General features: G+C 43.6%; 1 protein-coding gene across 3 annotated transcripts in view; it reads right to left on the reverse strand.

Moving 5' to 3' along the window:
- Positions 1–25,372, reverse strand: part of DPYSL3 (dihydropyrimidinase like 3) — a 111,519-nt gene that overhangs the window by 29,088 nt on the left and 57,059 nt on the right. For all 3 annotated transcript variants that reach the window (XM_077773019.1, XM_077773018.1, XM_077773020.1), the window contains one exon: positions 1,999–2,087. In XM_077773019.1, the coding sequence (XP_077629145.1) occupies positions 1,999–2,087 (89 nt within the window). The remainder of the gene's footprint in view (positions 1–1,998; positions 2,088–25,372) is intronic.

Consider the following 25,372-nt stretch of genomic DNA (forward strand, 5'->3'; position numbering starts at 1 on the left):
ATTCATTCAACGTATTTGATTAACATGTTAATCATTAGCAGGTTACTTATTCCCTGTGTCCCTGTTTTTCTTCATCTGAGAAAAAGGTAGTAACAGTATTACTTTGTGGGATTCCTGGCAGACTAAACGAAGTAAGGCATGTAAACCTGTAAACCATTTCACACAGTGCCTGGCACATACTATGTACTCAATAAAAGGTAGGTCTTATAAAAGTATCTACATGCTGAGTACTGGGTTAAGTGTTCTGATACAGAGATGAACAAGACAGGGTCCTTCCCTTTCAGGGCTCCGAAAGGTGCCAGAATTGCTGTGACTGATAAAAGCATGAGTTGTATTGAGGCTCAAGAAGGGAAACAAGCCTAGATTTCAGGACTGATAAGGAACACCCACCTACAGAAAGTTATGCCTAAGCCACGTTTTCAAGGATAAGGAAGGGATCCACTATAACCAGAATCTTAAACTAGCCAAATAATGTAAAAATAAAACTGAGCAAGGCCAGGGATGGCGAATAGGATGGACTGTACACACCAGTCTTAGACAATATCTTGTCAGCATGGGGGCATACCTTGCCTTATGTGATAAGGACCTATGTGTAGGCCAAACCTGATTTTATTTTTTTTCCTTGGGTTTACTTATTTATTTTGAGAGAGAGAGAACTAGTGACAGAGGGGCAGAGAGGATGTGGAGGACAGAGGATCCGAAGCGGGCTCTGTACTGACAGCAGACGGTCCAATGCGGGCTTTGAACCCACAAACCGTGAGCTCATGACCTGAGCTGGAGTGAGATGCTTAATCAACTGAGCCACCCAGGTGCCCCCAAACCCTCTTTTAAAGGTCACTGTATCGGGGGGCACCTGGGTGGCTCAGTCGGTTGAGCATCCAGCTCCGGCTCAGGTCATGATCTCACGGTTTGTGGGTTTGAGCCCCGTGTCAGGCTCTGTGCTGACAGCTAGCTCAGAGCCTGGAGCCTGTTTCTGATTCTGTGCCTCCCTCTCTCTCCCCCTCCCCTGCTCAAGCTGTCTCTTTCTCTCTCTCAGAAATAAATAAAACATTAAAAAAAAATTTTTTTAATAATAATAATAATAATAAATAAATAAATGAAGGTCACTGTATCGCAAACTTGCATTAAAAGGTTACGGCTGCGCTGCTTACAGGCACCCATGAACAAATCATTCCAGTAAGGTAAGTACATATCCTTAAGTGTCTATTTGAAATCTTATCTGAGATGTATGTCCTATCCGTGCTCCACCCACCTAAGCTCTACCTGAGTCAAAGCTCAGTTTAAATGCCTCTCCAGCCCCAAACCTTCCTCTGAAGAGATTTCTCCTCTGGGTGCACTTTTATACCCTTTATCCTCATTTGAACTTTGATACCAGTTATACATGGTCTTATAGTTTTAGGGGGCTATAATCCTGTGCACATTTTTCCACTGAACTTAAGGACAATGTCACATCTTCCACGTCTCCAAGGTGCACAGAGCGCCTGTCAATGCCATTTGCCCAAAGGGGCCTGCAGCATCTTTGGCTGACTGAATTCAGATTTTTCACTTCATTCATGGAATTCAAATAAACTAAGCCAGCTCGCATTTCAAGGGATTATGTGCATCTAGAACAAAGGGTTAAAATAAAGACTCATTTTTAGGGGTGTCTGTGTGGTTCAGTCAGTTAAGTGTCTAACTCTTGATTTCAGCTCAGGTCATGATCTCACGGCTCATGGGATCAAGCCCTGTGTCGGACTCTGCACTGAAGGCATAGATCCTATTTGGGATTCTCTCTCTTCCTCTCTCTCTCTTCCCCTCCCCTGCTTGCTCTCTCTTTCTCTCTCTCTCAAAATAAACAAACATTAAAAAAAAATTTTTAAAGACTCATTTTTAAGGAGAAGAAGAAATGAAACATAAAGAATCAAAGATCTAGTAAGCAAAAAAGAAGAAAAGTTCTTTCTGAGCCTCTAATGAAGAGAGGAAGTACAAAAAGATAAAGATAAGGCTCTGCATACGTACTTTATTAATCCATCTTCCATGTAAATGTCAGCATAAAAGGACTGATCATCGTTGACGATTCTGCCACCCTTGATAAGAAGACGGTCACTCTAGAAAATAAGGAAAACGTTAAGTTAGACTCACAGCTAGGAATTCAGAGAAGGTCACATCTGCCAACCCAATTCACTATTCTAGATGTCTAAGAGGAACACATTTACTTAAGATATCTGTGTGCTCAGTGCACTCATGTATGAACTGGGTATATTTGTTAGAGATCAAGTCTTTCATGTTTACCTCTAATTTAAACTCTAGAGTTTCACCTCTTGCTTCTGCAACCTGCCACAGTCACTCAGAAACATAGCTGCTTGAGGGAAGACACTCTTTTATTATCTTTTCTGGTTCACTAAGCAGTAAATTTTAAAGTGGTATATAACGTAGACGTCAGTGCCTGGCACTCTGTTGGCACTCAACAATGATTCTCAAAAACCGAATTTAGGATCATGCATACAATGAAACAGCCTTTAAAAGTCTTTATCATGACACGAGGGTCATATTATGTTACAATTCAGGATACTTATACATGTGTACACACAGGCACCCAAGGTTGTGGAATGTATAGGAAATGCAGTGAATGGAAAAAAGACAAAATTCCTATAGTATTCTATAGTATTTAACCCAGGGTGGAGAAGTTATGCAGGATTCTTATTTGCTTCATGAAACTCTCACATTTTCTGAAATGGTTCTGTTGCCTTTGCTATGAAAAAAATTGTTTTTCTTGTAATCAAAGTCTTTTTAAAAACTGTAACTTAGATGAAGTTTGGATAAGTGATCAAATTATAAACAATGCAAATACACTCCAAGCTAATTAAAAAAAAAAACACAAGCATATATCTTATACATGTCAAGAGAGGGGCAAATCAGTGTCAGCCTTTGAAATCACAAATTTCATTAAATGAATGAATGGAGCTTAGACTGTGGTATGAGGGGTGGATGCAGCTTCGATGGGTTCCAGGGCGAGAAGAGAAATCTCAGGAGCCTGGCTAAGTGGGACCACAGTTTGAAAGAAGAATGGTACATTGCATTTTTTAAGAATTCAACTTACAGACTTCAATTCCATCCATCCATCCATCCATCCATCCATTATTCATCCATCCATCTCTCCACCCATCTATCCATCCACCCACGCATCTATCCATCCATCTATACACCCATCCATCCATCCATCCACATACCCATCCATCCATCTACTCATCCATCAAGTAATTATCTAATATGAATAACTAAATACATAAGGAGGGTGCAATTGTTGAGCCACACCATGCTGTTGCTTTTATAAAATCTAAAGGGAATATCTGGCAATAAAGGAGAAAGAAAGTCAACAAAACAAATAAAACAATATAAAATTGTATTAAGTGTCACAAAACATAGAAGAGTGGGCTTGTTTCAACAGAGGCGAAAGAGGCCCTTGTGAGGAAGATCACCTAGATGAGGTGAGGATGGAGAACTGCAGGCCGATGGAACAGCATGTGCAGAAGCCCTGTGGTCAAAATAGGTTTCCTTTGAAAATCTGAAAAAGATCAGTGCCAAGATAGGGAGCTTAGGGATCAAGGAGGAAAGTGTCAGAGATGAAGCTGGCACTGGCTTTCAAAAAGGACTCATGTTGGGGCGCCTGGGTGGCTCAGTCAGTTAAGCATCTGACTTCGGCTTAGGTCATGATCCTGCGATTCATGGGTTCGAGCCCCGCATCGGGCTCTGTGCAGACAGCTATCTCATAGCCTGGAGCCTGCTTTGGACTCTGTATCTCCCTCTCTCTCTGACCCTCCCCTGCTCATGCTGTCTCTCTCTCTCTCAGAAGTAAATACAACATTAAAAAAAAAAAAAAAAAAAAACCCACATTCTATGAGAAAGGAAGCCCCCCAAAGAAGCTGATTTCTAGCTTCAGGAAAAAAAATGGGTGACAAGGCCCAGAAAATGAAAATTGAGGCTAGGGCTCCACATGGGATAGAGCAAAGTGCCACTTCCAAGGTATTACAGGAGAGTAAGAAATTTCATCATGCCAGGCTGTCAGGGGAGAGGATCTGAAAGAGATCTGGATCAGTGAGGCCCTTAGAAAAGGACCCACATATGCGGGGAAAATATGCTAATGACATCAAATACAAATTCCCACCACACGTGACCCACAAGCCCCTCCTGATTTGGCGGTTAGTCAACAAGCCCACCCTCATTTCTATCATGAATGGCCTCGTGTTTCACACCATGGCAAACCAGGAGGCATGTAGTTCTTGTCGCAGGCTCTCTGGCCGCTAGGCTTTTGCCAAGAAGTTCCCTCTGCCTTTCCGTATGTTCAGGTGGTTTCTGATGACCACCCTCTCCTCTGTCAAGCCTCCAGTCAAAGGGTTTCTCCTGTAGAATGCATTACCTGACTTGCTAGCAAATTCCACCTGCTCTTCTTGGAATTTAGTTCAAATAGCTCTGTTTTTGTACAGTAGCTGCTTGACTGTTCAACTCTCTCCCAACCATACCAGAGACTCTCCAGTCTTGGAACCACGTGTTTTTCTATCTTTCCACCTTTGTTCCTGGAGCCCATCCTAGAGAGCTGTTAAATATTGGTAAAATGAATGGGTGAGGGTGGGACACAGGAGGTCATATCATGGCAATATGATGGAAAAACCATCTGAGTCAGAAAACTGTGTGATGTGACCAGAAAATTGGACTATCATGTTTACAGTAATTGCAAAATTATATGAGGCGGTCCCAGGGCTGCGCTTCCCAAACTAGGGTGCATATTAGAAAAATATATTCCCAGGCCCTGCTGCAAGCCACCAAATCTGTATTTTATAAACTCCAGAAATGGCTCTCACACAGGCATCAGCCAGCCCAACACCAAGTCAGAGATGAGCACCAGAAACCACTGTTCTGTGTGTTCCGGGCACAGTTTTGTATGTCTGGGAAGGCAGCAGAAGCTTCATAATAACGAGACGCCTGGATGGCTCAGTCAGTTAAGAGTCTGACCTTGGCTCAGGTCACAATCTAATGGTTCGTGAGTTCAAGCCCCTTGATGGGCTCTGTGCTAACAGCATGGAGCCTACTTGGGATTCTCTTCTCCTGCTCTCTCTGCCCCTCCCCAGCTCTCTCTATATTAAAAACAAATACACATTTAAAAAAATAGTCTTGCTGGGGCGCCTGGGTGGCTTAGTCGGTTAAGCGTCCGACTTTCGCTTAGGTCATGATCTCGCGGTTCGTGGGTTCGAGCCCCGCGTCGGGCTCTGTGCTGACTGCCAGCTCAGAGCCTGGAGCCTGTTTCAGTCTGTGACTCCCTCTCTCTCTGACCCTCCCCTGCTCACGCTGTCTCTCTCTCTCCTAGAAATAAATAAAATATTTTTAAAAAAAAATAGTCTTGGTAACTATAAGGTTTTTCTCTAATAGCTAGCCCACTGCTTCTGATATTCTTTATCTTCCTAGCAAAGAATCAAAGTAAGTTGCTGTTTGGAAAAGGGCCAGCTACCACCCGTACTGAGCCCAGCTATGAAATACTACCATCCTCCTGTCCAGGGAACATCCACCCTAGGGAAGGACAGGCATGACCATTACTTCCTTCAACAAGCATCAAATGTCAGCAAAGGGGTATGTTATCTCAACCCCATGGTACCTCAGGGGGATAGTAAGAGGTGATGCAAGTGGAATTAACATCATTGAGATGGCATCATTGGAAACTCTTCAAATGCTCATTAAATAAACCTTCTCTGGCTCAAGAATTCAGAATCTAAATAGATAGAGCACAGAGATGAATTACAGGCCTGGTGTAGGTTTCAGAGATAAGACTAACAAGACTCTTGCTCTCTGGACTGCTTTCATACTAATATTTTTGCTTTCATCATGCAGAGCAGAAATATCCAAACCTCAATTCAAGAGCTCAAACAAATGCTGAGCCTGGGGATCCTCAGCTTGTCCCCTACCTTTTATTAACGTGTTTCATAAACCTACTTCGCTAATTTAACTCTTTCCATGCATGTGGGATCTGCTACAAAGGGTAGCTTAGGGAAACTGTCATCACACACAGGAAAGCTTGAAAGGCACAAAGTCTTGGGTTTGGCGGTAAAGAACGGCATCACTATTGACCACCCCCAGGTCATATAAAACCAAACTTCAGGGGGCGCCTGAGTGGCTCAGTTGGTTAAGCGTCTGACTTCGGCTCAGGTCATGATCTCACAGTTCGTGGGTTCAAGCCCCGCGTCGGGCTCTGTGCTGACAGCTAGCTCAGAGCCTGGAGCCTGTCTTCAGATTCTGTATCTCCCTCTCTCTCTGACCCTCCCCTGCTCGTGCTGTCTCTCTCTGACTCTCAAAAATAAATAAAAAAAAAACTAAAACAATTAAAAAAAAACATCAAACTTCACTGCTTACAAAGCATGCCTTCTGTGAGTTCACAACCCAGCCCTACAGATTAACACAAGCCAGGGCTGAAAACCACCAAGACCAACAAATCTAACATCTGTGATGAAAAGTCTTCCTCGACGATGTTAGAAAGGACTGGTAAGTGTGGCCCTGCGGGACTCTTCATTCTCTGCTCCCACAGGTTAATGATGTCAAGCTGAGGCCAGAAGAGGTAAAATGGTGTAGTGTGGACATCCACCGATGTTTCTCACGTAATGATACACACAAAGAATGATGGTAGTTCTAGAGTACACTGAGATAATCTGGAGGGTATATGGAACCCAAAATAAAACTATTCAGAGCCTAAAATAACCGAGCACTCCAAATGCCTTGGGCCCTGCCCCACTGCCAACGGCTGGGTATGGTGAGCTCTTGAAGGCCAGTGGGGTGCAAGGCGTAATAGTAGGCCAGCCTGGGTCTGGCTGGCTTCTCCCATTGCTAGGAGAATCAGGTGGGCCACTTAATGAGGTGCATGATCTTGAGTTAGGACCTAACCCCTCAGAACTTCAGTTTTTATTAGCTCACTGTGGGTAGCAATACCTAGCTCATCTCACAGCATGGCTGCCAGGAATAAATGAGGGGGGAAAAGTATGTGTGTGCACATGCACGTATCAGATAGCCAGCATATCGTAAACACCTCTAAATATTAGTTATATTGATTCCATTCATATTATTTATAGCATTTTTAAATACTTTTAAAAGCCTAGGGGCGCCCGGGTGGCTCAGTCAGTTAAGCGTCCAACTTAACTCAGGTCATGATCTCACAGTTCATGAATTCAAGCCCCATGTCGGGCTCTGTGCTGACAGCTTAGAGCCTGGAGCCTTCTTCAGACTCTGTCTCCTTCTCTCTCTGTCCCTCCCCTGCGCAAACTCTGTCTCTGTCTCTCTCTCAAAAACAAACATTAAAAAATAAATTAATTAAATTAAATATTTTTAAAAGCCTTAAATTAAGAAGTATGTTGGAAAGGGATTGCTCCCATTTTCCAAATGGGGAGATATACACAAAGGCAAGTGACTTTCTCCAAGTGACAAAGTTTATTAGTTACAGTTGGAAGCAGATGCAGGTCTCCTACCTCTGGACACTGGACAGATTTCCACCTGAGGCCACTGAACCACTTACTCTGAAACCGTATGACAAGTGGCTCTTTCTAAAAGAGCTCTCCTTCTTGTTTGATACTGAATCTGACTGTTCCATACTCTGGTTTCTCTTCAGATCGAATAAATCTTCGCCTTTTACTGAATCTGACTTCCAGTGCTAAAACTGCTGACCAGATCTCTGCGGCAGGTAACTTCAGGAATCCAAAAATTTAAGCCATTACTTATAAAAGTAGCACATGAAACCTGCCCCTTACAACCTGAGTGTGTTCATGCAGCTTATAAAGGGATCTCACATACAACCCAGCGTAGCACCAGCCCTTCATGTTTGGCAAAGACCATTTTTTTCCTTCGCTACTGTATGCTAATGATTAGAAAAATCAACCATACTCAGTGGATAGAGCCCATGAGCCTTGATTTGGGGGCTTGTGATTTCAGGCCCCACCCTAGATGTGGCGATTACTTACAAATAAAATCGTACAAACGAGAAAGAAAAAAAAAAGAAAAATCAACCATAAAATATTTAGAGTTTGTCAGAAAAGGGGAGGGAAGAGAGACAGAGAGAAAAAGAAAGGGGGTGGGGAGGAAGGAAGAAGGAGCAAGGGAAGAGAAAATAAGCTATGTAACAAGGGGTGTTGTTGAGAATGGCTGACCCAGGGGAGCCTGGGTGGCTTAGTCGGTTAAGCGTCCACTCTTGATTTCGGCTCAGATCATGATCTCACGGTTTGTGAGTTCGAGCCCTGTGTCAGGCTCTGCACTGACAACACGGGGTCTGCTTTGGACTCTCTCTCTCTCCCTCTCTCTCTACCCCTCCGCTGTGTACGTACTCTCTCTCCCTCAAAATAAATAAACTTAAAAAAAAAAAAAAGAATGGATAGATTCAAACTAGAACAGAATTAAGGAACAGAATCTTGAACTCAAGCCTACTGGAGATGTGGGTTCCCATTTTAGCTTTTTCTCGGCTAGTCTTCAAGTCAAGAGAACTTAAATCACCACCTCTGTCTATCTGAGGTAATGAGAATACACCTCCCAGAGAAACCAGAGCCCTCTGTGGACTCCTTCCCAGTGAATAAAGTCAGTGCTTAAGACACATCTGCTCTATACTCCGCCGACATTCCAGCAGCTCAGAATAAAAACTATAATCCCCAGAAGAGAAAGGGAGGATGTAAAATGAAGGATGTCTTCCAAAATCAAATATTCTGTTACCTGCATCCAAATCGCAAAGCAGACTCTGACCCTCAGTGGGGACTCAAGATCCTTCTAAAGTCCAGAGGAAGGCACAGGTGGTTGTTCAAAATAAATTCCCACCTGGGCAATTAGAGTTAACTCCCGAAAAACACTCCCACTCATAACAACACGTGAGGATAGACTACATGGATGAAAACTTGTTTTTCTTCCCCAAGGCGACATCATTTAAAGAAGAGAGAGAAAGGGCTTTCTAAGGCAGTCCAGTTGACCCAACACAGTATCCAGGAGAAGGTACTGAATAGGGTCCAAGGGACCAAGGTTCCCATCCTAGCAGGATTGGGTGAGACACACAGATGACTAGACAAGTGACTTCACTTCTCTGGGCTTTAGTCGCCTCAAAGGGGACAATGACAACCTTCTCTTAGGGTACTGGTTAGGGTTATGGGGACACCACTGTAAAGAGCTGAACTCTGGACAGGACTCTTTAATGCTTTAATACATGTGAGCTACCATCTTTATTAGAACCGGGCACTGTCGAACTGCCCACTCACGAATACTCAGGAAGAACTGAACTAGCACTTTATTAATCAAAATATAACAAATTTGCCATAAAGGGAATGCCAGAGATGCCAGTGTCCAGTCAACCCTCAGCAACTGTTCTCAGCTCCTGCTGCCAGCAGCCAAGCTCAGCCAAGACTCTTCCTTTTAAACTCCCCCGTTGCTCACAGAGGGCAAGTTCTCGTGGCCCCTCCAGGTCATTCTTCCTCTGGAAATAAACCTCCATAAGGATATAACAATCCAGTTGGTCCCTTACAGCAAGGTCTCAAACCTGCCCCAAAACCCACGATCCCTGCCCAAGGTATGGATCTGTTTCCAGGACCCTCATGACAAACATGAGACAGAGAGAGAGAGAAAGTCCGGGAGAAAAGAGACATACTGAAGCTCAACACGGTTTCTTGGCTCTGACACTGTATGGAAACAGCATAGTTTCAGGATGTCGTCTACTCTGAACCTCTGGAGTGCCACAGAGGAGTCTCATTAAGATTCTTTCTCTCATCACCCAAACAATCATGTGCCCACATGTGCTGGATGGAGGTTAACCTGGAGCACTCCCTTCAAAACAGAGCCCACTAAGCAGAATTCATAACAAATGTGAAGCCCTATTTTCGCCTTCTTTATTATGTTCAGTTTGGCCCTAGAGGGACAGAACCCAAGGCAGGGAAAGGCAGGAACACAGAAGGAACAGTAGCCACGAACAGTATTAACCAGGGCAAGGTGGCCACTCAAGTCTTGGGAACGAGAACATCAAAGCCAGCTCTGTGCATTCTTCCCTCCCCAGAGCCATGTTAACCATCCTAAAGATGCGGTTATCAAAGGGCCAGACAAGTTGTGCAGCGTGCCCTGGGTGTGAATGGAGAGGGAGATGAACGGTGGATGGCATCTTAATCCTAGCTCCCTGATAACAGTCTCTCAAGCTGAAGCAGCATTCCAGACACAAGTAAGCCCAAGTGGATAACCAGGTTAGAAACAGGTTGGAGGGAAGGGGGACAGGAGGAGCGACAGAGCCATTCCGTTTGCAAGCAGGGAGGTCAGCTGGGCCTACGAAGTCCAAACCTCAGACACCCACATACCATTTTCAGGACATTTGACATAACCTGGTAGAAATTGTGCTGTCATTTACTTAATATTATCCTTACATAAATGTATTCTAAAAGTAAACACTGTCTTACTTCTATAAATTCTAAGCCAGCATCACTTACCAAAAATAGACAGCGAACCTAGAAACGAATACTATGAAAACTTCACAACGTTTTGGCTATGTTCTGCTGCCTTCGAAAGGATTCTAAAGGACGGGCTCGGATGCGCCACCTTTGTTAAAATGAAGTTACCAAGTGTCGGGCAGGTGCCCAATTCAGAACAGCAGTACACTGAGACATCTGCCTTAAACTACTCAAACAGGTTAGAAAAAGAAAGGGGAAAAAATGTTATTTCAATGTTATTTAATGCCCTTTGACAGCACGACTTACAATGGTCAAATATAGCAGAAGGAATTCTACCCCTTGAAACAGGGACCACCATGGGCCAAAATGGGCTTTTCAGAAGCAAGAAAAGATGTGGTTATCAAAGGGCCTAAAGCAGAGTCACAGGGATCCCTCAGATTCTGGGCAGCACAGCAGAGGAAGGAGATTACCAGGGGTCACAAAGGATCGCTGTGTCAGAAGGTTGGGGGGATGGGAGAAAAAGAGGCAGAGTCGGGGAGATCTACCAAGAGGATCCACTTGCCACATCAGAAAGCAGGAAGTGCCAGGATCTGGGTAAAAGAAGAAACTGGCACGTATTTAGCTGGACTCCGGGAGGGAAATATGGAAAGGTTGCTATCTTGGATGGAAACCAGCCCTGACAGCAGTGGGCAGAGCCATTCACAGTTTAGGGAGAGACCCAGGGACTGTGGAAACCAGACCTGCATTTGCATCTCTGCTACTAAATACTGGTCTTAGGCAGGGGACTTGATCTATGTCTGGGCCTCAACTCCCTGAGCTGAGTGGACCTCAAGTAATGCTCAGCATCTTCACCTTTAGCTCTCTAAACAGGCCTGCAGATGCATCTATAAAGTACGGATATATTTATACAGGTATAAAGTACAATAACGTCTACCTCATCGTGCTAGTGTGAGAATTAACTATCGGGAAGGGCAGACCCTTAGAAAACACTCCCTAAGTGGTAGGCATTGCAAATATTGCCACTACAGCCACACTACCACTGTGCTCCACTGCCATTTTACTGTTCTTGTTATATAGGTACACAAAGGCAAATCCAAATCACTGTAGAAATATAAAGTGGGTATTACTTACTATATATAAATTATCTGTTGTTATTATTGTTGTTGTTATTATTATTATTATTATTATATGAAATGTGTTGCTCAGAAGCAGAATGTAAAGTAGAATATAGACTAAAGAAAAGCCAGTGCTTTAAAGAATTAATTTGTGGCCCTCTTTGGTCTGGATTTATGTGATCGTTTTGTGTTTTATTGCGTTTTTGTTTTTGTTTGTTTTGCATTTGTTACTTGTTAGGACTCAAATCCACGTGCTATGGGTTAAAGCGCTCTGTGCATATGCAGACTAGAACACTGGAATCCAAGTTCACTCACACAGAATCCCATGCCCCTTTGGCTCAAACAGCCTGTGCAAAAGCCAAGTGCCTACTTTATCAGGAAGGAGTGCATGAAATTTCAACCCAGGCCTTGATTCTAGGGATAAATGGGCCTAATAATTCATTCCTGGGGCCCCTGGGGGGCTCAGTCGGTTAAGCGTTCGACTTCAGCTCAGGTCATGATCTCACAGTTCGTGGGTTCAAGCCCCATGTCGGGCTCTGTGCTGACAGCTCAGAACCTAAAGCCTGGTTTGGATTCTGTGACTTCCCCTCTCTCTGTCCCTCCCCTGCTTGTGCGCTCTCTCTTTCTCTCTTAGAAATAAATTAATATCGAAAAAAATTAAAATAATTCATTCCTGAAACACACATTTGTGTAACTACTGACTGTGAAGTGGTATGTTAGGAGCATGTAGAAAGAGTAAGGTGTGAACACAAATAGCAAGATGAAGTAAAGAAAGCCTAAAACTATCGACAGTAAAATGATCACTGGTTTCCAGTGGTTTAGGGAGATGGGGAGTGAGGGGAGAGAGGGTGGTGAACAGGTGAAGAGATGGAGCCCTGGGGATTTTGGGGGCAGTGAAACTATGCCATAAGGTATTTGAATTGTAGATATGTAACATGATGCATTTGTCAAAACCACAGAACTGCACAAGAGTGAACCTTAATGTAAAACTATGCACTTTTATTAATAACAGATCAATACCGGTTCATCAATTGTAACAAATGTACCCATCAGTGCAATATGCTAATAACAGGAAACTACAGGGTGGGGCAGCGGGTGGGGAATGAAGGGAGTTTATGAGAGTGCTCTGTGCTCTCTGCTCAATTTTTCTGTAAACCTCCAAGCACTCTAAAAAACAAAGTCTATCAATTAAGAGAGAGAGAAAGGGACAAAAATCTGTTTTCCAGCAGAAATCAAAGTGTCCACAGAGGCCTTATCGAAGTAGGTCCTGGGAAAAACCACTGGTCTGGACACACAGGTACGGCCAAAGATAAATTCTGATGGGGGCGGGGCGGGGGGGGGACGACANCTGAAACCTTTTTACACCCTACAAACTCTTAGAAGAATTGAATGAATCAACAGAGAAATGCTAAGAATTACATGCTGCTATTCTTCTCATTGAACTGATGAAGACATGAAAGCTTTTGGGAAGGTTGGCTCATGACCTGACATCACACAACTAGTTGCTTGGAGAACCAGTATTATCAGTGCAAGAAATGCACTTCTATGGGAAAGCGTGGTGTTGAGCAGGGTCCCTGATGCCTAGGATCCTGGAATGGGGGATGCAAGAGACGGTCGGCTAGAGTTTGACCTTTATTCTGTGGATCCTGGAGCTCACGAAGGATTTTAAGAAAAAAAAATGAGATACAGTCTCAGAGAAGGAAAGGAAACGAAGCTGACGGAATACCCATGCTGGGGATAAAGGAGCTAGTTAGAAAGGAACAGCAACTGTCAGAAGAAAAATACAAGGAGCAGCCTCTACCATTCAGGGTATGAGGAAAGAGACAGAATATTCAAACTAGATTGTTAAAGAGTTTAACAAAGAAGTATGGGCAGGGCTTGGGCAATTAAATGGATGTGCAGCTCCCAGGGCCTACCAACAGCAGGGTGCCACGTCTGTCCCAGGCCTGATGCAGACAACGTTGTGTGTGTGTTTGGGGGGGGGGGGGAGTAATCACCCGGCTCAAGAAGGCAGCTGTATGAACGGCAAAGCCTAACAGGAACTGTGACCACTCAGAAGTGACATGCAGCCTCTCCTCAGAGACCCAGCAGGAAGGAATCAGGGGGCCGAGATAGCCAGACCTTAGCTGTTCACCCACGTCCAATCTCCTGGTTGTGCCGCAGGGACTGAATCCACGTAGGAGCCCAAGGGCAAAGGGCCTGTAGATGCAGGCCAGACAGCGCCGGAGCATGGAGCAGGGCAGGAAACGAGGCCCGGGCAAGTGGAGAGTCAAGCCGAAAATATCCCACCCGGTCCCTGAATATCCACCCACAGCACATGATGTAATACACTGCAATACAGCCACACAATAGCTGGTCATACAGCTATTTTTTAAACAAGCTAAATCTGTCTCTTGACTTTACAATAAGTCACAGATCAATGTACCAAATGTGATTCGATTCTTGCGAAAGCCAAAAAAAAATCTACTATGTGTAAACAGGTTTATGATGTTCTTGTGTGAGAAGGAGAAAGGTCTGGAAGGATGTATACCAAATTATTAACACTGGATATGGTAGGGGGAAAGGGATGCAGAGGGAAGAGGTATGGAAAACTTAGAAACTTTTTCCTTTCTCTTTCTCCACTATTTATTTACATCATTTCACTAGTCGCACAAGGCATATGCTGTTTTAACTCTTTTACAAGGGGGTTAATAAAGAATATTATAAAGACATAAAAGAATAGGGTGATTGCTATGGTCCCAGTGGCAGCAAGAATATGGACTAGAAAATGCATGGCATACTACGGAGGAAAGCTAGAATCCACTCAGCAACTGAAGGGGAATGGAAAATGATGTGTCTAAGTTGACTGAAGTTTCAAGGCAAGGTGGCCAGGAAGGACTCATGAATAAAAATGGAGAACAGATTTCACTCATACGCAGAACTTGAGAAACTTAACAGAAGAGCATGGGGGAAGGGAAGGAGAAAAAAATAGTTACAAACAGAGAGGGAGAGAGGCAAACCTTAAGAGACTCTTAAATACAGAGAACAAACTAAGGGTTGATGGGGGGAGAGGAAAGAGGAGAGGTGAAAATGGGTGATGGGTATTGAGAAGGGTACTTGTTGGGATGAGCACTGGGTGTTGTACACAAGCTATGAACCTTACCCCCAAAACCAAGAGCACACTATATACACTGCATGTTAGCCAAAACACTAAATCATATTTTTTTTTAAAAAAATGGAGAACAGAAAAGAGAGTAACGAAGTTGAGGTGTAAGAGTATAAATAACAATTTTGAGGTGCTGGTCAACCATACAGCCGTGGAGCAAATAGCTAGAGATGGAGGCCTGTGACTTAGGAGCATGGACAGGTGTTCATGGATGGACTGGAGTTAATGTCCTACTGAAAATGGTGATACCAACTGAAAGGCAACAAAGGATAGTAGAAAGGCTTGGAATGAGGGGCAGGAGCCCTGAATTCTGGTCTTAGCTCTGTGGCCCTGAGCAAGGCACTTGGCCTCTCTGGGCTGCTATCCAATGAGTGGTATTCCCTTCCTCTTTTAGAACTGGACTGCTCTTTGATCATTTCTCACTGTCAGCTGGCTTTCACTGGGCCTTTAGAATGACAGGGAAGCCTAGTGAATTCCCACCCTATTGCTTCTCAGAAACAAGAAACTCTTTCACTGAAGCTGAAAGCCAGCCAAATGCAATTCCCGGAGGAGAGATGTGGGCTTGGGCCTTGGAATGTGTGAGCGGCACCTTCAAATGATAGGCGACTGCTCCCCATCTATTTGTGGAGGCCACAGGGATTCTTCTCCAAGTCTGACCTTATACTTTTAAAACTGGCGGGGCTGCCTGGGCATTGTGGTTACAAGCACATAACCACTGGCTTATGCAACTTCCCAAAACTGGTCCTGTGGTGGACACATTAAGAGAACGTACAGCTGTGATGTTCCAGCTCACACCACATTGCTGCAGGAAGGGCCCTTGGAGATATCTCACAGGAGGAAGGGACTGTTTCCAAGATGTTCCCCACTTTGTTCTTCCTTGGAACTCAGACGTCAGAGATTAGGTCTGTACACAAGAGCAAAGAGGGGCCCCATCATTCACTTTGTAGCTAAAGAACCCAAGTGGTGAATCAGTGCCAGATGAAACGGCGAAAGGGGAAGGGCTTTGGAGTCGCAGCCCTCACTGTGAAATGAGGGAAATGATATCCACCTCAAAGGACTGAAGTGAAGATTAAGTGCAAATTCTGGTGCACGGTAGGTGCTCAGTAAACGGAGGTTTCTTTACAGGCTAGGACACAAATTTTGGGTCAGTGCTTCTCACCTAGATGCCTGTCCACTCTGCCCTCTATCCCTGAAAAATAGCTTGACTTTTCATTTCTTTTTAGTGTGCACATGTATGTGTGTCTATACATCTTTTTCTGTAAGTTTTGTTTTAGTTTATTTATTCTGAGAAAAAGAGAGGGGGACAGAGGATCCAAAGCAGGCACTGTGCTGACAGCAGAGAGTCCTACGTGGGGCCCGAACCTACGAACCATGAGATCATGACCTGAGCTAAAATAGGATGCTAAACAGACTGAGCCACCCAAGCGCCCCTTTAAGGTTTGTTGTTGTTGGTTTTGTTTTGTTTTGTTTTGTTTTTTTGAGAGGGAGAGAGAGAAAGCGAGAAAGCACGTGTGGGAGAGAGGCAGAGAGGGAAGGAGGGAGAGAATCCCAAGCAGGCTCCACGCTGACAGCACTTGAGCCTGATGAGGGGCTCGAACTCATGAATCGTGAGATCACGACCTGAGTCAAAATCAAGAGTTGGAAGCTCAACAGACTGAGCCACCCAGGTGCCTCATGTGTGTCTATATATCGTAACTATCTTCTTATAAGAACCCAAATACTTCCTAAGGAGTATGGGGAGCTGAGGAGATGGACCAGTTCACTCTTTTTTCTGGCTCTTTCTGGACACAATTAACAGACAATGGTAAGAACTGATTCTCTTGGTCAGTTTTCTCTCTGCCTGGAAACCTGCAAACCCACAGTTCTGTTTTTATTTGACAGGTAGGTGATTATTAAAGAAGGGGCTATATTTTGACTTTTGGGCCCCACACTTTTCTATTGGCAGAGAAAACTGCAGATGCTCTGAGAACAAGGACTTCAAGAGGTCAAGTGTACTTTGAATGAAATGAATGCTTGAAATAAATACAACTGAGCCTCCATTTAAAAATGACCAGAACTCAAAAATTGAGATTGGCAGCAGTTAAATCCTCTAACAAAAAGCTGCTTCACAGGATAGGCACCTCCTAGAATGTATTTAAGACTGCCTCTGCTATTTGCAAATATGCCGCAAGCACAAGAATGTATTCCCCATGCCTGAAAGCATGCAGACTTCATTCCTACCTGCCAAGTCTTGAGGTCGCTTCTCTGCTTCATAATTACTATTTAACATTCTAGGATTCTAACACCAGGAGAATCATCTTTTGAAATAATTTCCAAATCCTTCTTTCTTATAGGACCTGTCACTGCTCAGAAATATTTCAAAAAGTGCTCTGAGGGCTGAAGGATAGAGTTGCAAATGTTTGACGCGTACCCAAGCAAGATGTGCATTGTGACAGGTTTCCAATTGTGTCTAAAAAACAGCAAACATATTACAAGCTTTGCAAGTGCCATCCAGTTGGCTCAGAGACAACAGGTCTCCATCCATGTGTTACCACCTTGGTCCCTGTTATCCCGAATCCTGTCACCTTCATTCACTGTCCCATTCATTCAAGGTTAGACTGAGCCAGGCGTTGGTGATACAGTGGTGAAGCACACAGATGCAGTCCCTCTCACCAAAGAGCAGATAGCTCAGTAGCCTTCTGATAACCCTGTTTCCTTGACCCCTGTTGTCCCCAAACCACTGGCCCTAAGGAAAACACATTAGCTTTTCATTCACTGATGTATTTATCCATTCATTCTGCAGTTTAAAGTTTACAAACGCCTCCTGTTCACAGTACACGCACAAAAATAAATACCCTGTCATTGTACTGCGGTGGTAGAAAAAGCAAAGAATCAGAAAGCTAACCAAATTCATAATTTAATTTCAACAGCAGTAAGTGGAATTCAGAAAGAAGGTAAGGGGAGAGGGGAGGCTTGGAAGAGTCTGGGACCGCTTCTGATTAGGTTTTCAAAGAAGGCATGGCTAAGAAGCTGCCAGTTGAACAGAACTCTGAATGATCTGAGGGAGCAAGGCAAGTAAAGCACTCTTTTAGGAAAGACTGCTCCCCACTCCCAGGGAGCAGCACGCACAGGAGCTCGGAGCATGAGGTGAACATGCCAGGTCCCAGGGAGTCCAAGAGCAGAGGATAACTGATGCAAGTCGCTGAGGATCAGTAGCAGGATGGGGAGTCTGGGGAGGAAGTACGAGGGCCAGGCCACATGGAACCTTGACAGCCACTGTCTCTTTTACTCCAAGTGCAACAGACGTTTGAACTGGGGAAGTGACTCGATCTCATTTACATTTTTAAAGGGTCACGTTGGTTATGCATAAAGAATGACCCCATGGGTAGGCAAAGTGGAAGCATAAAGATGAATTAAGGGGTTGCTGCAATAAGACAATGGAGGCTTGAGCTAGGTTGGTGGCGAGTGAGGAGAAATGGTGAGAAGTGGTTGGATTCAGATTCTATGCTGAAGGCGGGGTCAACAACACGCACAGCTTTGCCTTAATGTCAGTATCTGCTTAAAACAAACCCTAACCACCTCTTAACTTGATTGTGTCTTCTTACTAACAAAGTCCAAGTAACTTTAACCTCCACAGTTAAGTGCTGCTAGACCACACGAAACAGGGAGGAGGGAGCTGCAAGAGAGCCATTTACATTCAATGTTTAAAGCACCTCATAGTTCCCATATGAATTCCCATATTTCCACTATTACCCTTTGGGTTTACCAGCAGATCAAATTAATTTGATTTTCTCTTTTTTTAGTTGACTGCATATTTATCAGGCCTCACTGTTGAAAATATTTCTAAACTATGCCATTATAAAACTCTGATTTAGATAGTTCCCACATCTGCTCATGTTAACAGATGTATGGGTCTGGATTCTTGCTTTCGCAAATGTGATCCAGTGTGGGGAATTGATTCGCCTTTGATGGATCAGATTTCTTCAGGGCGGGGGGTCTATCATTCCAAACCTTTATTCTTCACTCTGTATAAGTGTCCATTTCGCAAGTGAAGGTCCAAGCCACTTGGGAAGACTTTGTAGTGAAACTCAACCAGCTTAATTATCTTTTAAAATTTCCTTGATCTCTAGATTTATCCCCAAATCAGGGGCCAAATGTTTCCTGTCCAATCCATACAGTGGATTCTAAGTCACTAAGGTTCAGGGGTACATGTTGTCTTCTTCCTAACTTTAAACAACTGGATAACACTGGTGACCAAACAGCTTGGATTAACTTCCTTATTGGGGAGTAGCACCAGGTACTAAAGTAAAGGTGTAAAGTCAGACAAGGAGATAAACTGGGAGCTCGCTCTATTAGTTAGTTAATCACTAGGTAACTTTAGATAAGTTAACCTTCTGAATCTCAGTTTCATCTGCAAAGTGGAGCTATTAATTGCCATCTAGTCATAAGGATGGAATAAGATGCCATGTACAACATCACAACTTAAAATCAGTTAGTACAGGATCTAATATGACATAATTTCTCACACTAATTATTTGGGTTTCCCCTTTCTGTTCATTGAGAACTTCCCAAGTTTGAAGATTTGAGTTGTTAAATGTCTTTGTCCTTAACTTCCCCCAGTATTATTTGCTAGGGCTGCTATAACAAAGGCCCACAGGATGAGTGTCTTAATGGATTTTTTTTTCTCATAGTTCTGGAAGCTAGAAGTTAAAGATCAAGGTGTAGGGGCGCCTGAGTGGCTTAGTTGGTTAAGCTTCCGACTTTCGCTTAGGTCATGATCTCACGGTTCGTGGGTTCGAGCCCCGCGTTGGGCTCTGTGCTGACTGCCAGCTCAGAGCCTGGAGCCTGTTTCGGAGTCTGTGACTCCTTCTCTCTCCGACCCTCTCCTGCTCACGCTGTCTCTCTCTCTCTCTCCTAGAAATAAATAAAAAACATTAAAAAAATTAAAAAAAAAAATAAAGATCAAGGTGTAGACAGGACTGGTTTCCTCTGAGGCCTCTCTCCTTGACTTGGAGGTGGCCTTCTCCACCCTGTGTTTTCATATGGTCTCACCCAGTGACTGGGTCCTAATCTCTTCTTACAAAGCCAATCATAATGGATTAGGGCCCACCCTAATCACCTCTTACTTTAATCACCTCTTGAAAGGCCCTATCACCAATTCCAGTCACATTATGAGGTATTGGGGGTTAGGACCTCAACACTGGAATTTTGAGGGGACAAAATTCAGCCCTTAAGACATCCTCAACCTCCCCCACCTCAAAAAAAAGTGTGAGAAACGTACTGAACTAAAGCGAGGGAAACAAATTCTATGCTTTTTTCTTTTTCCCTCTGTTTTGCTCTGTGACCTTTGGCAAATTATTTTCCCTCTTTGGCCCATATTTTCTTAATCATCAAAATGATGGGGTTGGAATAATGGATCCCTTATTTCTCTTCCTGCCCTCAACTGAGCACAGCTAAGTTTTCCCCATAATTTCTCACATCAAAAAGGGTCTGAGATAGACCACTCAATAAAGTAAACCAAAATAAAAACAAAACAAAACATACCTTCTTTGTGGAATCAACCCAGGATGAAATCTCTAGAAGGAGAGTATTAAATCCAATTGCTTTAAACCTTTCTAAGTTGTTTACACCCATTCTCTCTGTAAGGGCCATAATTTAAACCAATTTACTTGGATAAACCAGAAACCCCAAGCTGAATTTATCAATATCCCCAAACAAAGTAATCTCATCAAGATTGGGGGCACAAATTGGCTTTGAGGGAAAGAGTATATGATTTCAAATAAAGCTCTCCTTGAAAGAATTAAGGGAGGGAGGAAGTTTTAAAAACAAACTGTACATACACAGAGGGAATGTAAAATCAAAACCAGCTTCCAAGCACATAGGTTAAGCCATTAAGGAGAGGAGAGAAAGAGCTGGGCATGTTTCCTCTCCAGCTGTGTAGCCTCAGGTCTCAGGACACTATGTGCCTCTACAAATGTCAACAGCCTCAGCGAGTCAGACAGGCAAGCAAGGGTGGCGGTGAGAAAAACCAACATGCTCACTACGGAGCAGAAGAAGAGAAAGGAAAAACAGAACTCTCCATGACAAATGGCCCAAATGCCAAAGCAATCAGAGCAACAAGAAGCATATTGGATGAAGATGAAAGATGGCGGGATTCAAACCTACACTCTGTCAGCCATGAGTGGGGCGACTCTGGGCAAGTTACTCAACCTCTCATCCTAGAAAAGCTTTTGATTTAACTGCAGCTAGAAAAACAGCCACCGAAAACAAACCCATCATTTCATTTTTGTTGTTAGGATCAAGATCCTGGAAATAAACAAACAAAAAAAAATTAAATGAAATGGCATGGATTAATTTAACCCGATCCCCAAGCACTGGGATAATATGTGGGTTTTTTAAATTATGGTATGGAAGAATATATGAAACATGGAAAGATGTCATAATATATTGTGGAATGAAAAGCAGGACATAAACCAGCATAACACTATGTAGTACCATTTTAATAAATGGCATCTATAGTTGTAAGAAACAATTCTAGATGAGTATACTCATAGAATTTATAATGGCTGTCTCCTAGTAATTTAACTATAGCTTATTTGTACTGTTCTCATTTTGTTTGTTTCTTGGTAAATTTTTCTATAACCCTAATGTTGCTTTCTGTATTTGGGGGAAAAAAATCCTACTTAATTTTAAAATGTCTGTGCCATGGGGCGCCTGGGTGGCTTAGTTGGTTAAGCATGCGAATTCAGCTCCGGTCAAGATCTCACAGTTTATGAGTTTAAGCCCCACACCAGGCTCTGTGCTGACAGCTCAAAGCCTGGAGCCTGGTTGGGATTCTGTGGCTCCCTCTCTCTCTGCCCACGCTTGGCTCACACTGTCTCTCTGTCTCTCTCTCTCAAAAATAAACATTTAAAAAGTTAAAAAAAAAAACAAATCCCTGTACCCTACCATAAAACAGACGGTAGAAGAAGCCCTAATTCATCCAGCCCACTTGCATCTCCATTTCTTCATCTGTAAGGGCAGTCTAGACTAAAATAATCTCTCAGGGAACTCTGACTCTACGAATCTCACAGAGCTACATTTAATCAAAACCTCAGCAGAATCTTGCTTTGGATTTATTGGGAAGCTGGGGAGTATCCTGGGAGCTATGAAATGAGAAGGAAGCATTCAAATCCATGTTAAGAAGAAACCCTCGTTGGTATTTTTGTTAATTCAACGCAAAATGGCCTTCCTGGCTCAGACGGGTTGCCCCTCCCTAGCAGGTTGGCCCTTCAGGTACCACAGTCTGGAGCTGCTCAGGACATTGGAAGCGAGGCTGCCCTTAGAGGGAAGACTGGAGGGCTTCCGGAACCAGGCAGTGCTCATGCAGAGGAGGGCACCAAATGGCTGTTCTCTGCACCTCCCAGAAAACCTCAACCTGCTCACACCTCACAGGAAACAGGTGCAGAGAAGGCCTTATCCCTGGACTTGAATTTAGTGAACTCCAATTTGAACCAGTGTCTCATGACCCTGGAGGTGGGAGATGAGAAAAGAAGGTCGAATTTAAGGTAACTCTGCAGGGCAGAATTAAGCCAGTAGGCTGAGTCAATTTGAATTTTGGTTCCATCACTGAAGGCTTGTGTGATCATAGGCAAATTTTCTGACCTCTTTAAGATTCCTCCTTAATAAAATGGTAAGACTGAGTTGAAAATCCATCTACGTAACTGCACAGTTTTGAGGATTACATGAAATAATGAATGAAAACCACTTAACAAAGGATATGATATATGTTTGTTACTCTTGTTCTTATTGATATTAATAATAGTAGTAAACTAAATTCCCCTCTGTGTTCTAAATTAGATGCTCCAGGGACAAGCACTACATTGCTAAGTTCAGAGCCAATGGTCAATATTTATATAATCAAAAAAAAAAAAAAAACCTACATGTTGTTATACTTGATAATGTTACACATCACATGTCTAATATATAAAGTATTTCATGTGCTTTCCGACCTAAAGTTTTAGGTTCCATGAATACATTTTCATTCTTCATTTTGCCTTCTCTTGTAAATGCTCCCTTTAAAAGGATCTAGTGAAGCGCCCGGCTAGCTCAGTCAGTAGAGCATGAGACTCTTAAAAGGATCTAGTGACTATTATTACACAGAGATTATTGAGACCATAAACTGTATGGTTTACAGCCAGGAATGAACTTGGTAAAATGTGCTTAAGTTAAACTGTCCTCATCCATCAAAGCAAAAAATGAACTTCAGGATAAATGCTAATCACAGGAATAGCTCCAAATACAAGTGCAAAGAAAGCAGACAGATGCAGTAGAGTGAGGGACTAAAAACCTTTGCATAAACACACACACAAAAGCATAGAAACATTCCATCTAAAAGGTTAACCCTACACCAGGACGCAAAAAAGACCTATGGGCTCTCCTTCACCAAGCTTTCTAAAAGGTGAAGTTTTCTGTACAGACTAGCCTATCTAACTGCTGCTATTAATTCCAATGGCTTGTGGTTTCTATGCAAAGGCAGAAAGGCCTCAGTTAACACCTATGTTAGATCCTGGCTCAAAAAGTCATGTGACGATTTGAAGGAAGATTTGAAGGAAGGCATCAAGGTCTTTTTTAAATCATTTGCTGGAAGAGAAACGACAGATCTGTTTGCAAGCAAAAGGACCTGGCAGGCCCTGAAACAGGCTGATAATGAGGCCAGACGCAGGATTTAGAGGAAGAGGAGGAAGGGAGGCCTGAGAAGAGAACAAATGAGGTCCGGGCTCCATCTGCCCGTCAGGTCTCAGGGTTGACTCGGCTTGCTCTGGTAATGGGTTATCGTGTTTGTCCTGGCTCTGATTTTGTGCCGGTTTCTGAGAGCCAAGCCTTCTCCCGTAAAAGCTAGTATTCAAGGAAGCTGTCAGTGAAAGGGACGATGTACAATCACAAATGTTCGCACATTTCTGATCACCTTCTGAGCATCTTCTGACTTTAAATTATTCCAGCAAAGTAAGTGTTAAACGTATCCATTCATTCAACAAATATTTACAGAGGGCTTAACATGTGCCAGGCAAAGACTAACTGCTACAGATTCAGTGGTAACAAAACCAAAACCATCCCTACCCCAGGGGGTGTCCATGGCATGATTTGGCCTTTGGGGATGGGTTATTTCCATTGGATGGCAGCCATCACCCTTAAAATATTGGCAAGACCAAGTGGAAAGAGCATATATAGACTTGGAGCTGTTTTCTGTTGGTTTGCCTATGTGTTTGACTCGTCCAGATTTGCGACAATCTGTCACCTTTGCGCCCTTATGGATAGCAGCCTTATCCAAAAGAGAGACTGTATGTGTCAGCAAAGGAATCATAGTCTCATGTTAATAATACTGATTTGAAAAAATACTACAGTTCTGCAAAGGAAAGGACCTATCCGTCATCATTATTCCATTTCTCTCTTGCACAGAGTCTACTAACCAAGTCTGAATGAGAAAAAGGCTGGGATTTTAAGTGTAAAAGGCAAGCAACTGAAGACCCTTAAACCCAACACAGATTTGGGCCGGTTCTATTCAGTGTAAGCCAACAACGGCTCTGATTTTTTTCACTCTGTCCTTTTCCCTCATGGGAAGGGCTTACAATTCTTCTCTGAATTCAGAACACAGTGACAAGGGCTGATCATGATCCCAGGGAAAAAGAGAAGGCAAAATAAAGGCTCACAGGGTCATCTGCTCTGGCAGGGACCTTGCGGATCATTTACTTCAATGCCCTCATTTGACTGATGCAGAATCGAGAAGGATAATAAGGGTTTGCCCAAAGTCACACATCAAGTAAAGGCAAGGGCGGGCCTGAATCACAACATGCTGACACTCCATCCATGGCTGTCCTTCCCTGTCAAGAAACATGAGGGCCCCTGTCCTCTGCTGGCCAGGAGAACCCTCTCTTTTGTCCTCTACTAGCCAGCAGAACTCGCAAATCTCACTCTTTCCTGTATATCTCATTGTCCAGCGCTTCCCAGGAAAAAGAGATTAATTAAGCCATGAGAAATGTGTCCTTGAATTCCAGATGTTCCAAGTAGGTTCCCGGACCATTCTAGAATGGAGGTCCCCCATCTGGCTCAGAGTGTGGGGCGTGTCCTATAGTCCTCTGGCCCAGTGGAAACAGAGAACTTGGCTCCTTCTGTGTCTGGGAAGCGGACAGGGAAAGAGAGTGAGAAGGGGCCTTGAGCCCAGATTTGCACTTATGCAGGACAGGAAAATAGCATCTGCTTTTCCACCCTGTGCTCATACATGCATCTGGGCAAAAGCCAGAAGCTAACTCAGACAGCTGGCAAAGCAATGCATGAGCCACTGTTAAGAGGACATGCACTCACTCAGTTGTTGTTCCAGTGGTGATGTGATAGGTTTGGCTAGATCATCCCCACTCATTCCACCCTGTGAACTTGGACCTGCATTTGTGACCTAACAGGTGTGAATAGCTGGAGGTGATGGGGGTGGGGAAAACTATCTGCAGAGAGTGAGTGACTGCTTTCTTGCCTAAGAAACCAGTTCTGGACTGGAGAAATCAATCCCAGAATCCTGCTTTTCCAACTGTGTGCCTTTAGTCCAAGGAACATACTTAAGCTCTTGGACCCTCTCTCCAGAGTGCAAAATGATGGCTAATCATTGCAGCTATAGGAGCTTCTGTGCATCAAATGAGGTAATCCACGTAGCTTGTGCTAAGACTCTCAGTAAATGGCAGCTATTAAAAGCT

The sequence above is a fragment of the Crocuta crocuta genome, unplaced genomic scaffold (genome assembly GCF_008692635.1).
Source record: "Crocuta crocuta isolate KB4526 unplaced genomic scaffold, BGI_CrCroc_1.0 scaffold107, whole genome shotgun sequence".
In the NCBI taxonomy this organism is placed as follows: domain Eukaryota; kingdom Metazoa; phylum Chordata; class Mammalia; order Carnivora; family Hyaenidae; genus Crocuta; species Crocuta crocuta.